This window comes from Paroedura picta, chromosome 5, assembly GCF_049243985.1.
Source record: "Paroedura picta isolate Pp20150507F chromosome 5, Ppicta_v3.0, whole genome shotgun sequence".
Classification (NCBI taxonomy): domain Eukaryota; kingdom Metazoa; phylum Chordata; class Lepidosauria; order Squamata; family Gekkonidae; genus Paroedura; species Paroedura picta.
This window is the reverse complement of record NC_135373.1, coordinates 111,988,612-112,006,297: the sequence shown is the minus strand read 5'-3', so window position 1 is coordinate 112,006,297 and position 17,686 is coordinate 111,988,612. Positions and strand designations below refer to the sequence as shown.

Genomic DNA, 17,686 nt, shown 5'->3' with positions numbered 1-17,686 from the left:
TGGACCAGAAACAGGCCGGGCCGGCCCCCAACGAACCCAGCGAGGCGCAGTCTGGTGCAGTTGCCACCAGTCTGTCCCTGATGGCTGCTGGGAGAGGAGGTTGGTGGGGCTGGCGGGGAGAAGGGAGTTCCCACCGAGGATTGGAGAGGACGTGGCAGGCCTTTTCAGGACAGGGGAGATTGCTGGTGGGAGGGCTGCCCGGGCGGGAGGGGAGGAAAGGGGATGCTAGCGCCCATTGTATTTACAGATGCAACGGGTTTTAAATCTTCTAGTATAAATATAAGAAAGGAATAACATTGGGTTCAACAAATATCAACTTGTTGGTGATCCCTGGTCCCAGAGAGACCCAGCTAGCCTCAAACAGACCCAGAGCTTTTTTGCAGACCCAGAGCTCCTGCCTGGTGGAATGAGATGCCTGCGGAGATCCAGACCTTGCCGGACCTGTCAAAGTTCTGCACGACCTGTAAAACAGTGCTCTCCCACCAGGCCTATGGTTGGGGCCAGGCCTGCCTGGAGTTATTGTGGGCCTTCTTCTCTCCTTATGTTTCTCCTCCCCCTAGATGAGCCTCCCCTCTGCAGGAGACATTTTTTTACTATGATCACCATTACTGAATTCACCAGCCATGCTGTGGTGGCTACAGAACAAATTGTATTTTATATGTTCACGGAGACCCCCCTGAATCATTCTTCAGCCCTAAAACTCACCAAAGAGGTCAGGGAGCAGGAGCTGTGATTCTATAGAGATGCAAGCATTTATCTACCTGCCAGAAATGAATAACTATTGTAAAACATGATCCGGTCATAGAGAAGTGCAGTGTAGGTTGTTTGGGGGGTACTTTTCCATGTGGGGCCAATTCCCTGAATCTGGATTGCAAGAGCCTTCCTGTCAACAGAAGGCAGGCGGGATTAAAAGGCTGCAAAATCCATAGATTCCTCTAAAAAGGGCAGGTAGTGGTCAAGACTTGCTCTTATTCCGTAGGTATCCAGGGGAGAGGTCAGAGGTAAATCTTGTGTTGCTAAGTTTCGCTTAGTAGAATCAGAGTCCAGTAGCACCTTTAAGACCAACAAAGATTTATTCAGGGCGTCTTAAAGGTGCTACTGGACTCTGATTCTATTGTGCTACTTCAGACCAACACGGCTACGCGTTTGAATCGAAGTTTCGCTTAGTCTCCCATTCTTTTCCTTAGATCTGTTACCAGCAGGCAGACAAGCTATTTTCCCTGCCTTGTGCTCCTACTCTCCTTCATCCCTGCATCCGCTGACCCTGTGTTTTCATTGCGTGACCCCGCGGTTCTAGCCTTACAGGAAAGAGGACCGTTCACCTTTGCTTCTACCGCCACTTCCGCACGCTCACCGCCTTTGAACCGCAAGTCCAGTCCTGCGAAACTGTAAACTTTTATCTACATCCGCATGGGCACCAGCTCAAGTGAAAAAGACGCCAGTCATTTGTCAGTTAGAAATCTGACCTCATTCAAAGCGGCTTATTCTTTATGGTCAAATGAACACAAATGAGCTGTTTTATGAGCCGGAGCACATCTGTCGTCGTCTAACCCTGGCAACGAACAGCGCTGGCGTTTGGGGGAAGAGTAAAATATTGCAGCTGAAAGTGGCCAGTTGGAACACTACTTCAAAGGGAAAATCATGGCACAGCTTTCAGAGTTGTAACGTCGGATGGGTGACCGGGAGAAGGTAATACCATACTCAATGCACCGCTAATGTCTGAAAGATTTATTCGTCTTCTAGACCAGGGGTAGTCAAACCTGTGGTCCTCCAGATGTCCATGGACTACAATTCCCATGATCCCCTGCCCGCGTTTGCGGGCAGGGGCTCATGGGAATTGTAGTCCATGGACATCTGGAGGACCACAGGTTTGACTACCCCTGGTCTAGACTGCCCCTCCTGCAAGCAGGCTTGGGGCAATTCACAACATGATTCCACACCCCACCATAAAATCACGACTAAAGCCATATAACGCTCTGCTGCTTATCTGTTTATCAATCTACCCGGCTGTTTGCACAGTGCATCTTCGTATTCAGTTTAGTGGTGGGAAAAACCCGGGAGGTGAATGGGGGGAGGCCGGTATGTTTTATTGGCTGTGCTGACTGGTAACTTGCTCTGGCCTCAACCAAACGCCTGGTGGGAGGGCACCACTTTGCAGGCCCTGTGGAACTAGGCCCGGGTCTAAATTGGCGGCTAGTTCTACCAGGTTGGGGCTACAGCCAAAGAGGCCCTGGCCGTGGTTGAGGCCAGATGCATCTTTCAGGCCAGGGTCCAGCAATATGTTAGTGCCTGTCATTTAACGTCATTCTGGGAGCATACTGGGAGAGGCAGTCCCTTGCATATGCAGGACCCAGATTTCACATGCCTAATTAGGCATCCTCAAGGCATCTTTCTACTGAAGTTTCTCATTCTGGTATTCACCTAGTGCCTTTTATGTGACGTTTGGGTTCTGCCATCCCAATCCAACTGCAGTTTTTTCTTAACAGGAATCTCCGTTCTTTAATTCAATATTAATCATACCTCATCATCTGCTTACTGGTAGACTGGAATTATAACTTGTAACTCACCTTGGGTCCTAATGAGCAAGGCAGACTATAAAGGAAAATAATAACAGACATGCCTTTAATTGTGACCCCAAAGGGTTCTGTACAAGCCAAACGACAGCACAGAATCAAGGGCTGGGGAAGAGAGAGCGATGAAGACACACATGCAACTAAGGCCAGCCATCTGGAGCCGCAAGTTCCCAAACATTCACATATACATTTAAAAATTGGCCAGCAATTCCATCCCTTGAAGGGGGTGGAGAGCGGTGGCCTCTAACCTGGAGAACTGGGTTTGATTCCCCACTCCTCCTCCACATGCAGCCAGCTGGGTGACCTTGGGCCAGTCACAGTTGTCTTTGAGCAGTTCTCACAGAGCAGTTCTCTTGGAGCTCTCTCAGCCCCACCTACCTCACAGGGTGTCTGTTGTGGGAGAGGAAGAGAGAGGTGTTTGTAAGCTGCCTTGGGGCTCCTTCAGGTAGTGAAAAGAGGGTATGAAAATTAGCTCCTCTTCTTAAGACTGCTGGGTACAAGTTATCTCAGGCCGATTACACTAGACAGAATGTTTTCTGATGTTACTGTATGATGCCATTGTATGACTACACACTGCTATGATTCAAAAGTAGCATTTGAGATGTTTAATTCCTTCTTTAGGTTATTTCCTCCCATCTGCATGTTAGTTAGGACTGGGCTAGAGAACATTATGTTTCTATTCAGGTGAGGGTAGTTATGGTTAGGGGGCAGTTTAGTGCTGCCAGGTTTGGGTTTGGACGAGGTGGAAGAAAGGTAAAAGGTATATATGCAATACAAGTAGAACAAGAAATAAAACATTTCCCTTTTTCCCCCCTAATAAAACAAAGTGACGCCTCGTTATTCTCAGTTTTATTTGCAAAGACCATTGCATGAAAAGCTGCATTTCATTGTAATCCAAACCCTGGAGAAAAAAACAAACAAACCCACGTCCATTTGATATGTATGCTAAAGTGCTTGATACGACAATACTTTTACCGACAGTCACTTCCTTGACATTATCCAGTCCTGATTCATTCGAAAATATGAAACATAACAGTAGAATAGCAACATACTCCGAAAATACTTAAGGGTGGCAGCAGGGAAGGAGTTTTCCAAAACTATACCAGGTACATTTGTTCAGTTTCCAGAGTAACCTACAGTATTTCCCTATGAAGATGCCCTTTCGCTTGAACGAAGGTGGGGGGTGAGCAATCAAAGCGTGAATGATTTCCCAGCACTTCCCAAAGCCTTCTAAACGAAAGTAGCTAAGAGCCCATCCTAAATAAACTTAATTGCAAGCAAGGCCCACTTAAACAAAGTGGGACTTCCTTCAAAGCAAGGATACCTGGGGGTGGGCTAAAGGGAAAAAGAAATGCTGTTGTAAAACAAAGTGGTAGTTCCCCCTGAAACTGAATTCAACTAATTCTGGTTAATATTAGAAACTTGTCACAGTTCTATATTGATCTTCTACTTTCAAGTTTTGATTATGTTAGTATGCAGCCGTGCTATAATGAACATACAGTGTTCCTTGAATACTAAACTACTGGGTGTAGGTTACAAGAAAGCTTTGGTTGTCTTAAAAATCCCATTTGTTAATACTGATATCTTCGCAGAACCATGATCGATCCTGCCTTCCAAGAGGACAGAATGGTGTCAGTAAACGTGACAGATTGCACCCTCTGTTCCCACTCATCCCAGCCATCCCTTAAAACAAAAAGGAAAAGCAGCAGGTGATAGGAAGTTACTCAAAAAAAGTTACCAAGAACGGCACTCTGGAAGGAGTCAGATGGACTAGTCTATCAGAAATCAATCTCATGCTTCCAAAATACTTTGGGGCTGTTACATAATACTACACACTTAGTGTATTATTGCCTAAAAGGAGAGGGACGTACAGTACTCTTCACACACTATCCATCTGGTGCGACGCAGAGATGACAAATGGATTGATGCCCTTAAAAGGGAGCCGAGGGGGAGGGAATCACAGTTGCCAGGCAAAACGTTCAGCTGTGGTACCACGTACGAGTGTTTGTGGGTGGAAAGCTATTTTGGATTTCTAGCACTCTTAGACGGTCTGTTAGTTGCTACTTTCCAGCATCATGCAATACTAGCGACCTCACCAGCGCAAGGGGAGACTCTGGAGGTTCTTGTGGCGATCCAGAAGACCAGTAGTAACAAAAAAAGTTGGGAGTCAGTGCAGAGTTCCAAAACAAAACAAAGCATGCCCTGGTTTCTTCTAAAATTCATGTTAACCCAGCAGTGTCTTGCTTCTTGTGTCATGTCCTATCAGATAAAAAACACAGCTCAGGACTGTGTGCATTGGACAAATTTGGTGGTTCCTGAAAGCACAGCAATTTGACGTTTTCTGACTCACTTGCAATGCGTCTTTCCATTCTGAAGTCCATCTTCCTTTGCTACCTGTACATATTCAGAGCTACTAACCAAGAGAATATGGGTAAACAACCGGCTGCCTGAGGTCTTGCAGAAGCAGGTATTCAGTAGTAAAAAGCCAAATATCTTGGTGGCTTGGCCAGTGCTGAAAAATTAGCTTCAGTAGCAGACACCCCCCCCCCCCAGCTCTTGATTGCCCTTCAGAACCACTTTTTCTGTAGGCAAGCAATGATAAAATTCAAATCCTCCTCATTTTCTATTTTAATTGGTAGCAGATACTAATTCTGCCAAGCAATTCTCTTCCCGGAAACACGAATTTTAGAATCATTGCAGCCCTCATAAATCATGCCTTCTACCAACACAGGGTGCGGCAGCCACACAACTCTCTATAAATGAGTAGCTGCTTTTGTGGTGAGGGCAAAAAAACCCACACACATCCCTACCTGCAGTGACCCAGTTATTGCCTTCGGAAAATTCTGGCGGAAGGCCTCTAAAATGACCACGAACATTCAATCTGCCAAAGCTCTTCTGGACAAATCTTAATGCAGAGGGGTTCGTGTGCTTTAAACGAATATGGCTGCAAAAGATGCCATCTTATTTTTTTAGATTGTCCAAAATACCGACCACGTTCTGATACTTATGGAGCGCTCATCTCAGAATCTTCTAATTGGTTAGCATTCCCTATTTATTCCAGTTGAACTCCTGTTGCTGGCTGAAAAGAATCATGAATGACTTCCGAAGAAAGCAAGCAGCTAATAGGATTGCGTTAGGGTAGAATTTATACATACGGTGGCAAATCTGGTAATCTGAAGCTTGCTTTTGCCAGCTACATTCAAAGTGGCCGTGGAGTATGTGTTTCTTCCAATCTGGGTGGAAGAAAAATTGGGAATTAAACACTATTAAACACTATTCCTTCCTGCTACTTCCTCCCTAAAAAAACTTGGCAAACATGAAATTTGGAAGTCTGTTCTAACTACTGATCATGTAGTTCCAATACTTACTGTTAGAACCAAAAAGAGTTCACCGTCTGCATACTATACAGGAGGAGCTGTCCAAACTGTGGCTCTCCAGATGCCCATGGACTACAATTCCCAGGAGCCCCGGCCAGCATGTACAAGGGCTCATGGGGATTGTGGTCCGTGGGCATCTGGAGAGCCAGTTTGGACACCCCTTATAGAAATACCACTGCATTGGAGTTGTCCAGTAGCCCGTTATGCTTTCTTCTGCCAACATGTTTATGTTGTGTTATTTTGCATTCTTCTTTTCAACAATACGCATTCCAGTCCTCTGGGAACCTGCTGCGGTACTGGGGAGGGTGAAAAAGAAACCAGTGATACTGAGCTCAAATAGCATTCCCTTGAGGGGCAGCATAATCCATTGCTTCTCCTTAAAGGACTGTCAGGCAGGATCGAGTGTGTGATTCTACCTTAATGTCTTAACAAGCAGCAGGCAGAGAAAGCATTAGAGATCATAAGAATGACATCTAATGCGGAAGCGAAATTTCTGAAAGGTGAAAGAAGTCCAAAATCTATTGCTGGGGGGGAGGAATGAATGATAGCATGCTAAGATGTTCATTCCATGCCTATCTGTTTTCTACTGTTAATGCTTGCATACTAGTGGCTTAAATTGTTCTCTCTAAGTTATCTGCCTACGACTCGAAACATGGGAGATTTTTAGTAGAATGTTTAATCTCGAGTTCCTTTTGACTTCCTACTTTAATAGAGGCTGATCCAAGTGTTAAAGATGATTCTCAGGAGACATTTAAAGACTTTTCTATCATTGTGTCTGCAAGACATGCCCTGTTGGTGGCCGGGTTCTTTCACACGCTGCTTTAGTCACACAAGAAGCCCAACAGCACAAGGGTGGAGATGAAGTACAGCTGCTTCTCATGCTAGCACCACCACAGCTCCCAGACAACCCTCAGGAGCAGCCATGCTGACCTTTCCAGCACGATCACAGGATTCCTCAACTACTGGAGGAAGCCATCCTGCCACTCAGCTAAGATTTTAAAAAATTAAGCCTTAATTTTCTTCCTCTTGACACCCTGTTGGTAATGCAGCTTTCCAAATGGATGCTCCTGTAAACATATAGAAAGCTGCAACATTGCAAGTCAAGCTCAAATTTGCAGGCAGGGCATGGGAAAAAACCATCACATGGAAGCTGTCCCACGAGTGTAGCGGTAACAGAGTCAGTGGCCGTTAGCTTCCCGAAACAGTCCTGCAGCCCGAGCATTCGGTTTTAATAGCTCACAACAACGGATTTGCCCTCTTCAAGGGAAGTTGCCCGAAATAGGTGTCACTGCCGCAGTACGAAAGCCGAAAGAAGTAAAACAAAAGGGAAGGAAGGGGAGCAGGAGGCATAACTGACAATTTGGATCCCAGTTCAGACCCTGGTTGGGTTTCCGGTTTAAGCTCAAGAATTCCTCCGGTCCAGTGTGAAGGTGCTTCTTTGCTCAGCTTCTGTCCGTAGACAAAGTTCACAGAGAAGATCCAGAATCCCAGGACTCACAGCTTATTAGATGCACGCAAAAAACAAACAAACAAAAAAATGGGGGGGCTCCCCCCTGAAACCATATAACAAGGGAACAACGCATACCAGTAGAGTAGAACAAACAGTATACATTCACAAAGAGTATAGCAATTGCTACCTAGAGTCTTCATGTGGTTCCTTGCAAGACACGAAAAAGCCCCAGCTACCTTTGTACAATATTTACATACCAGGTGGCTTTTTCTGGACTAACAAGTAATGCTTTCCCTTCCCGTCCCCAACCCTACAAAGGTGTTTTTTTTTTAAAGCTCTACCCACCCGCCCCGAAAACACTGATTCTAAGAAAAAAATGTCCTTATTGGTAGAATTTCTGAAAGAAGATAAGCCTATTTACACACATCGAACACCTGAAAATACTCTATTTTTATACTAAACCTCTGTTTTGAAAACTACAATACTGCAGCATAGCTTGTTTGCAGTTTGAGGGCAGCCCGGTCGGAGACTGAGAAAGAGGGTCTCCCCCTTCTGCCCTCCTATCAGCAAGCCAATTGTAACATACAGCCGGGGCACGATTGGGAGCGGCTGCATTTTAATAGGTCCCCTCTCCTCCTCCAGAATCAGATATATTTTGTTTGCCTGGGAGAAGACAGAGGGGCTGTCTGCAAAGCCAAGCTACACATCAACCCCCTTAATGAGAGACCCTTCCAGGATGATGTTGAAGTCCTGCAGCGTCTGTAAGACTCTGATGAGAGTGTTCACTGTCATACGGTCCCGGAGGAGCGCGTTTTCTTCGTACATCCGGGTGATGGCTGGGCACTCTGCCAACAACGGGATCCACTGGGGTAGAAAGTGATCCCTGTGAAGGAAGCAAAGAAATTGAGCCATTTCTGGAACTTCCACAGAGCCCCAAGGCAGACTGGGCTTTCTCTTTTTAGGTTTTAATATCTAAAGCACAGTTAAGGACTAGCCACAAACCAGGATCGAAAACCATGCTTTGAAAGAAACACACACAAAGCTGTCTTATACTGAATCAAATAGTCGGTCCATTGAGATCCCTGCTCTCCAGGGCTGCAGGTAGAGGCCTTTTGTATCACCTACGGCCTGGAGATGCCAGGGATTGAACCTGGGACCTTCTGTGTACAAAGCAGAAGCTCTTCTACTGAGCCACAGCCCCTGGCTCTTCTAACCATGGTCAAAAGCATCACATTTACATCACAAGACAGTTTTACTATCTCTGCAGCATTTTAGAAAGGTGATCAGTTATTCTAGAACAGTGGTTCTCAACCTTCCTAATGCCGCGACCCTTGTCTTCTACTTCTTCTACTTGTAAGAAAGTTTCACACTGGTATGGAGACAGAGGGGGCCGGCAGTAAATAGTAGGGTGTGAGCCGTGGATCACTGGCTTTGACAGTTTTATTTCTGATAAGTCTTTGTGAACTGCAAATGGGTTTGAGGGGTCTGATTGGCTGGTTTGGCAGGGAGTTATCATGTGGCTGTGTTTGGATGCTGTGACACAGTTTACTAATGTAACAGGATTAACTTTTGCTTATATATTCCTGCTGTCATGATGGTCAGTTCTTAGTCTGACAAAGAGCGCTTGCCCTCGAAAGCTCACGCCTTGAATAAATCTTTGTTAGTCTTAAAGGTGCCACTGGACTCTGATTTTATGGTGCTACTTCAGACCTCCACGGCTACTCATTTGAATCGACCCTTTAATACAGTTCCTCATGTTGTGGTGACCCCCAACCATAAAAGGATGCAAGGGTTCTTTCACATAAATTAAGCCGAAACTGACCAATGGCGTGAAGACCCATTGTTCATGATTGTATAGAAATTGGTTGCTCGCCCTGCCGCGACCCCTGTGAAAGGGTCATTCGACCCCCAGGTTGAGAACCACTGTTCTAGAATGTACTTTTAAGGGACAAAGATTAGATCACCAAGCTAATGGATATTCTTGCACCAACCCAGAGAGATCTCTGGAAAGTTCAGAAGTACTTTTGAAAAAGTTTACAGAATAAGATATACTAGCAACAGAACTGACCACACTTCTGGCCCTGGAGGTTGAGGAATCAGATTGGTGCTGAGATCTGGCCTCCTCTGAACATCCAGTAACCAATTTCAAAGCAGGGGAACGTGTACCTGCTGACCTCAATGGCCTTTCCCATGCATTTTCTGACCTTTTGACTTTTAGAAGCAGTACAAAATGACACTATGTCCGGACTGATTCAACATGAACAGCAGTAGTCTTGCCTAAATTCTAAACTCTCTTTGGCCTACTAGCGTTTGTGTTCCAAGTTCGAGTTAAATACAGGCCTTCCACTGCTGAGAACGTGTGGTTTTTCAAAGGAATGCACTAAAAATATTATAAATGACATTTATGGGAGTTAAGTCATTGCTGGACATCCCGTTTCCAAATGTGAGCACTTTGGTTTCGGGAAGTGTCTGCTGAACGTTATCTTCCCATCCGCTGTATAAGATGGGACAAAAAAGAGGACTTTTTAATAAGGTCTCACAATTGTTTACTGCTTTTCTCTCCTCTGTTGAAAGAGGATCTCTCACCAAGTTGTGCCAAGAAACCAGATTTGAACGGGGAAAGCGTCATGCAATCAGCCAGTGAAAGGATGACTCATTTAACAACTCCTAGTGGATTCATAGTGACGTGAATGCTCCTGGATAAAGCTGTCCCCAAAATATCAGGGAAGAGTCATTCAACTTGTAGCCCGATTGCTGCCTCTAAAGCAGCCTTTCTCGACTTTTTGACAAAATTCAAAAAAATTATTTCAAAGCTTCAGGTTATTCAGGACCTGAATTTTCTTTAGGTGTTTTTCTCTCTGTACTGAATATGTCAACAATGTACAACCTAAACTGATTGGGTGCAGGGTTTCAAAGCAAAAAACGGAGATAATCCAAAGAACCAGTGAGAAATATTAAATTGGATATGGATTATAAGTATAGTAAAAGCTTGCTTGGGAAAGGAATTTCATTATAGGCATGTCAGATAGATAGAACAGATAATGGTTAAGGCGGTAGATCGTATGGAACATACAAATCCAAACTATTTATATTTGTAATGGAAATGTCTATTTTAGAGAACCAAAGGAGAGAACCTCTGTTTGGGAGGCATCATAACTGACACTGCTTTGCCATGCTTCTGAGATTAATTTAACAAGAAAACAACAACGACAGAACACATTGGAACAGAAAACTTTCAAAGAGTATCACTAACTTTCTTTTTGAGAGCTGGGGGCCTCCTCTGGGCAAACTGGGGTCGCCCAGAAATTAAAATCACATTTCCTATAAAACAGTGTTGGATCAGATGAAGGAAACCCAGGTTCAACCCGGGAAAAAGACAAATGAACGAAGATCTCGGGAACGCAGGAGGAGAGCATCTGTACAGAGTCTCGCTGGCGTGCACAGAGGAGCAAAGAAGCCAGGAGCTCCACTTACCATGGAATCTGATTATTCCTACTCCCCTTAACTTGTCCCTTCCATCTTGAGTTCTTTTTTATTGCACAATAAAAACTTTTCCAAAAACAAAAAAACAAAAAAAAATCCTACTTGGTGAAATGGTTCTCAGCAAGACCCTTGGGGCCTGGGGTTCCTGTGGGATGGCCAGGCAGGAGCCTGGAACAGATGGAAAATAAATGAACGGGAAACACGTACCGAGTTCCGAGACAAACTAGGATCTGGAACTTCCCGTCCTTCCCTATGCTGCGTGGAGCTGTATTGATGGCGTTGACATAGCGGCAGAATGTTGCGTAGGAGGATTTCTGGAGTAGCACATCTTCTTCGCTGTCTCCAGCCTGGTCTGTGGTTTCAAAGTAGGCAACCGTTTTCTCTGTGAAGGAAGGGAAGGCAAAAATGAAAATGCTTTCTTGGCAATAAATGACAGCCTTTTGGCCCGCAGTGCTTTAGAACTGCGATGTTACTGCAGGCTGGACTATTGTGCAAACCCGAAGCCCAAGTCTCTTCTCGAATCTTCCCTCATCACAGCCCAACCTTTGTGAGCTCGGAGGCACCTCTGAAACTCTGAAACAGGGCAGTGGGCACAATCTCAAAATGGCTGCCACAAAATACATAAATCTAATCCTCTTCTGCATTTCAGTCAGAAGTTATGTTGAACAGGGTGCCTTCTAAAAGTAGCATATTTATTTTTTTTTAAATTTCCGGCACGCACACATCTTAACTTCATTCGTACGTTGAAGATTCTTGTGCTGCGGTTTTAACAACCTGTACCACCAATCACATCTCTAATGGCCAGTCAGAAATCCTACGGGACAAAAGCCCTGCTTCCTAAAAACACTTCAGCAATATGAAGTCCAAAACAAAACTGAACACTTGGCTACACTTCTATCACTTTAATTTTCTTTTCCAACAACATTAGCAAAATCTTGCCAAAACGTATACCAGTTTATACGATGTTTTCACCACTGTTCCTTCAGTGACAAGATCTAAGTCTCAAATGATATTCTTTTTATGAAGAGTCACTCTTTTTTTCAGATCAATGTATGATATTATCATATAGAAGATTTTCAAATACCTCAAGCATAGGAAAAGAAGTCTTTGAGGACCTCTCTTACAAATGGACAGCCAGATGCCACCATTAAAATGATGCAAGTGTAGCCAAGTGTTCTGTTTTGGCTTTGGTCTTTATATTGCTGCTTTGCTTCACCTGAACGTTCAGTCCCCATTGACTCCCAAAAACACTTCTCTCAGTAGTAGTCGTTGGCCTGGGAAAACTCACATGCCATCACATCATGTGTCTTGTACCACCCTCGAATGTACTGCAACATCTACTGTGAGCCCTAATTAGCCTTTCTCTAAGGCAGCCTTTCTCAACCAGGGTTTTGTGAAACCCCGGGGTTTCTTGACAGACCTGGAAGAACTTCCCAAATGAGTGGCAGTTAATTAATGTTATATCTTTTTTTCAATTTGATAAACATTTATCGGGTGATATTACCGTATATGGTCCTGTTGACCCCCCCACACACACATCCTTCTCCCAAAATGGCCATTGATGGGCTTCTCTCAAAATATGTTCTTAGGACTGCAAACACTCAATCTCCTTGGTAGTAAAGATGTCATAATAGATTATTTGCTGCCTGGGGGGGGGGGAGACGACTCTCTCCAATTGCTTTACTGAATGTTTAGGCCACTCCTGAATTCGTGTGACTTTGTTCTACAAGCTTAAATTCGCACTGGAAATCAGCCTCACCAGTACTAGTTACAATGCTATGGGAATCCTGCCTGATCTCTTCAGGTCTCGGAAGCTAACCAGGGTCAGCCCCGGCTGGTATTTGGATGGGAGACCTCCAAGGAATACCAGGGTTGTGATGCGGGGGCAGGCGACAGTAAACCACCTCTGAATGTCTTGCGCCTTGAAAACCTACAGAGTTCCCATAAGCCAGCTGCTGCCTTGATGGCAAATAGAAAACCATGCCGATTACCTATGAAGTCCCAGATGAAGACGTTTTTGTGGAATATCCGAGCGGACTTGAAACCGTGGTGGAAGACCTGCTCCAGTGCCGCAACCAGCCCGTTTTCCCCGCACAACAGAACAGTCAGGCTTCCCCTCTACAGAAGGAGAAAGGAGGTTTGAAAACACGTCCCAAATCAACACATACTTAAATGACTTCTCGTTTAGTGATGCCTCCCAACAAATTTTCTAGGCAAGCTGCAGTCTCCACATTGTGGAGCCCAAGATGGAAGAAGCATCCACCTTGAATTCCAGGAAACAGCAGCTGTGGGGCAAGGGCTGCTGTGCCAAGAGCACAGGCCTCTTTGGGGGCCATCTCCTATGGCAGGCTTTCTCAACCAGGGTTTCATGAAACCCTGGGGTTTCTTGACAGCCCTGGAAAGGTTTCCTGAATGGGTACGAGCGAATTAATTTTTAATATATTTTTAAAAATTGTTAAACATTTATGGTGCTATGAACATACATGGTCATGTCATGTGCCACCCCCAATGGCCAATGATGGAGGGGGAGGGGCCTCAGGTGATCGTGTACCCAGCTCTGCTTCCCAACCATATTCTGCACCATCGCACCACTTCTGGGGTTCCTTGAAGCCTGAAGAATGCTCCAGGGGCTTCTCAGTAGTAAAAAAAAGTTGAGGAAGGGTGGCCTATTGGAAGAAGTATTCCAGGAAGGGAGCTTGGCCAATGACTGGAGAGTACAACCTCTCCCTGGGCTTCTTTGGGGACCACCTTCTGGAAGGGAAGGGCGAAGCTCTACAAAGTTCCGAAGCTGGCTCTGCACAGACTCAGTGTGAAAGAACTGGACTCATGAAGAACCACTGCTGGTGCAGAAAGTCAAGGACGGGCACCATAGCCATCATTGACCCAGATGTTTTGCTCTTCATAGGGCAATATGCAAGGGCTGGGGTTGAGTCCATTCATGCGGCGGCACTGCTCCAGGAGATACCTCTTTCTCTGGCTTGTGAAAGTGTTTCACGATATTGTTCACGGCTTCCCCAATTCCCTCTTGGATCTGTCCTGCATTGGGTTCTAAACATGAAAAAAAGTTGAGAGTGAGAGAGGGTGAATTCACCAGCAGCTGTAAGCAGATGTGATAAACCTGCTTTTCATGCACAGATTAAAGGCTGTGAATGGTCTAGTCAAACTGGGCTAGTCAAACTGCGGCCCTCCAGATGTCCATGGACTACAATTCCCATGAGCCCCTGCCAGCGTTCGCTGGCAGGGGCTCATGGGAATTATAGTCCATGGACATCTGGAGGGCCACAGTTTGACTAGCCCTGCTCAAGATAAACCTGCTTCATTATGAACCTTCTAAAGCAGAAGTAAACAGGGTTCCAGATGTAATGTTTAATGTTAGCATTTATTATGGTTAAATTGCAAATTCCATGCATTTTACACACACACTAACCTAACACCATAATTAAGACTTACAGTTCCATGTGGCTTGGGAATATTGCATGTTCTTAAAACTTTTGTCACCCGTCTTCTCACAAATAAATATACATTCATCAATGCAATCATAATGTCAGCGGTTCATACTTCAAAATACTGAATATTCTAAAACTGGCAAGATGGGTTCTCCCAGTACGCGTTTATTAACACGCTGGAAAAACTGCATTTTCAATTTGCAGGGAAAATTGCATCAGCGTAAGATTAAAGCTTGCCTTGCAAACATAAAAAATGCATCCATCTTGTGGACAAAAGCTGAAAGGGAACTGTTCCCCAGCCACCATGCTATCGGCTGCAGAGGAAAGGACGCGCAGTAATGGGTTTAAACTACAAGTACAACGATATAGGCTAGATATCAGGAAAAAAATTTTCACAGTCAGAGTAGTTCAGCAGTGGAATAGGCTGCCTAAGGAGGTGGTGAGCTCCCCCTCACTGGCAGTCTTCAAGCAAAGGTTGGATACACACTTTTCTCAGATGCTTTGGGTTGATCCTGTGTTGAGCAGGGAGTTGGACTAGATGGCCTGTATGGCCCCTTCCAACTCTGTGATTCTGCTCAAGACCACTAGCAGAAATTGGGTCTTACTTGTAGCTTTCCCTGTGAGGGTCGTGATGCTCAGTCGCCGAGCCGTAGTTGGAGACTTCTGCTGCGGTGGGGTTCTGCACTGCTTCGCTAGGTCTTCGTCAGATGTGGACGACACCAGCTCTCCTATAAGGATTCTCTCCAAGCTGCCGTCATCCACTCCCTTCCCCAGCCACCTCCCACAGGGGAACCTGCCACAGGAGACAAGAGGGAGCAACAGTTAGATTCTTTTTTTCTAAAAGGAAAGATGGGCTCCTACAAGCTGCTACTTGAGGGGGGGGGGAAATCACATTCTTTTGTTTCAAGTCATCGAGCCCTGCAATCCATATCTATGACATCAGTCCAGGACCAGTGCAGTCTGCATAGTTAAGCGTTTCACTTTGAGAACAAGTTTTGGAAGGGAGAGACCCTACTTGAGTGCCGGATCACATGCTGCAGTTCAATCCCTGCCTTGGAGAGTTGGAGTGAGAGCAGGCCTTTTCCTGACCAGGTCCCTAGAGCTGGGATCTGCACCCTACGGTTCCAGAGCCAAAATGAGGCTTAGCACAGTTGTCCCCAACCTTTTTATCAACAGGGACCGGTCAATGCTTGACAATTTTACTGAGCCCGGGGGGGAGGGGGAGTCTTTTGCCGAGGGATGCCACCGCTGCCTGAGCCCCTGCTCCACTTGCTTTCCCGCTGGCGCCCCTGACGTTCTGCTGCCAGCTGGGGGGCGTTGCCAGCAGCAGCTGCACAGTGCCAGACCGAGGGGGAGCCCAGCCACGGCGGCCGCCGGAGAGCACCAAAGGTGAGCCAGCGGCAGAGTGGCAGAGCAGCCCCCAAGGCAGCAGCTGGGGAGGACGACGAGGGGGAGCCGCGGCCTAGTACCGACTGATCCAAGGACTGGTCCTGGTCTCCGGACCGGGGGTTGGGGACCGCTGGCTTAGCGTAGATACAAATATGGCTCACTTAAGGTGAAGATGAAATATTTATCTTAAGGTGTATTGGAGAGGTAGGTGTGATGCTGGGAGGAAAGTCAACCTGGTATAGCCTGATCTAGTCAGATCTTGGAAGCCAAGTGGGGTTGGTACTTAGATGGGTGACCACCAAGTAAGACTCCGCAGGTGAAATGCTTTGGTAAACCAAACCAGTTTCTCACTTGCCTCGCAATACCTTTGCTGGGGTGGCCATAGGTAGGTTGCATTTGACGGAACATATGCATGTAGGTAGACAGAAGACTAGAATGACTGGTATTTGAAAGGCATGGCAGATTCTTATGGGACTAAGAAATGCTTTATAGACAGGGAAATGATAGAGAGGAACAACTGCCTGTAATCCAAGTGCAAACCACCTGCAGATTTACACTAGGGCACAAAAACGACAACAGGGAGTGTTTATTTGTGTGTTTACTACTGTTTCTATTGTGTGTTGCTCCCTAATGGTTACAGTTGGATCACAGACTCATTCAAAGGTGATCCTAGACCTTTGTCAAATTGGGTCTTAATCCATGTCAGCCATATCAGAGTGGATGCAGAAGGCACTTTCAACTGGCTACCTTTAGGAAGGCACATAAACAGTAAAATGTCCCAGCAGATTTGGCTGTGTGTAACTCTGTACATGTTTCTTTTTGTTTAAAAAATCTGCAAATTTCTAAACAGTTAATTTGTAATGTGGGCATTTTCATCTGTGATCAAATATTGCTAATTGCACAGATATTATTTGTGTCCTTGAAATTTGGTTGGTGCATTGGTAGCCACCTTGAGTCCATGACATGAGATGGGATAAAGATGCTTTAAATAAATAATGGAGCAGTGAACATTCAGTGTTTGGGTCGAGTAAACCTGACAGTTTATTACTCAACTAGTAATCAAGCCCGCTGCAGAGGAATGCAGCGGGCGCTAGGGCCTTACCGCAGTGGTGTGCGCGCTGGTCGGCGGCGGGCTGGTCCGGCGGGCTGGTCGGCGGCGGCGGTGGGCTGGTCGCGGGCGGCAAGCTTCTTCTGTTGGCGTCAGCCCGCCAGGCAGGGAACCCCCAGCAGCTGCGCTTCGCGCGACTGCCAAGGGCTCCCTGGGTCGGCGGCCTGACGCGGCGAGAGGCGCTTCGGGAGGAACTGCGAGCCGCGCTGTGCGCGGCTCGCAGTTCCTGGAGCTGGGAATCGGAGGGACCAATTGGCAGGCGCTTCGCGCCTGCCGATTGGTCCCTCCGATTGTCTGTCGTGAGGAAGGGTCCAATCCGGACCCTTCCTCATCACGGACTAATCCCACCTCTACACCCCTTAGCCATTTATATAGTCCGTGGTGCCCGTGGCGCCACGGGCGGTTTAAAGATGTGTCAATTACCAGTAATGCAAAGTGTCAATTACCAGCAACACTAAATTGTGCATTTTTCATTTACATAAGCGAGCTGTCTTGCAGAGGTTCTTTGTTGATCTTTGCTCTGTTTTGATGTTTGTTTGGTCTTTCAATTATTAAAGGTTGCTGACTCCTGTCCTGCTTACAACGGTATAGACTAGATATCAGGGGGGAAAAATTTTCACGGTCAGAGTGAGCTCCCCCTCACTGGCAGTCTTCAAGCAAAGGTTGGATACACACTTTTCTTGGATGCTTTAGGATGCTTAGGGCTGATCCTGCGTTGAGCAGGGGGTTGGACTAGATGACCTGTATGGCCTCTTCCAACTCTATGATTCTATGATTCTAAGAGTTTAGTTAGATGGAATGAAGGTCTAACACTGCACAAGACAAATGCCTGTTTTCATAGAGATAGCTTTGGAAATCAT

The 17,686-nt window shown here is 46.0% G+C and overlaps 1 protein-coding gene and 1 non-coding gene across 6 annotated transcripts in view; both read right to left on the bottom strand.

Annotated features, from left to right (window-relative positions):
- Positions 1-3,409: 3,409 nt before the first annotated feature.
- Positions 3,410-17,686, bottom strand: part of DENND5B (DENN domain containing 5B) — a 136,433-nt gene continuing 122,156 nt past the window's right edge. For all 5 annotated transcript variants that reach the window (XM_077339915.1, XM_077339911.1, XM_077339912.1 and 2 more), the window contains 5 exons: positions 14,935-15,122; positions 13,849-13,931; positions 12,875-13,001; positions 11,091-11,265; positions 3,410-8,283 (listed from right to left, as the gene is read on the bottom strand). In XM_077339915.1, coding sequence (XP_077196030.1) covers positions 8,100-8,283; positions 11,091-11,265; positions 12,875-13,001; positions 13,849-13,931; positions 14,935-15,122 — 757 coding nt within the window. In that variant the 3' untranslated portion in view covers positions 3,410-8,099. The remainder of the gene's footprint in view (positions 8,284-11,090; positions 11,266-12,874; positions 13,002-13,848; positions 13,932-14,934; positions 15,123-17,686) is intronic.
- On the bottom strand, positions 8,530-8,601 carry TRNAT-UGU (transfer RNA threonine (anticodon UGU)). Its single transcript has one exon. It is a non-coding gene; the product is annotated as a tRNA-Thr (tRNA).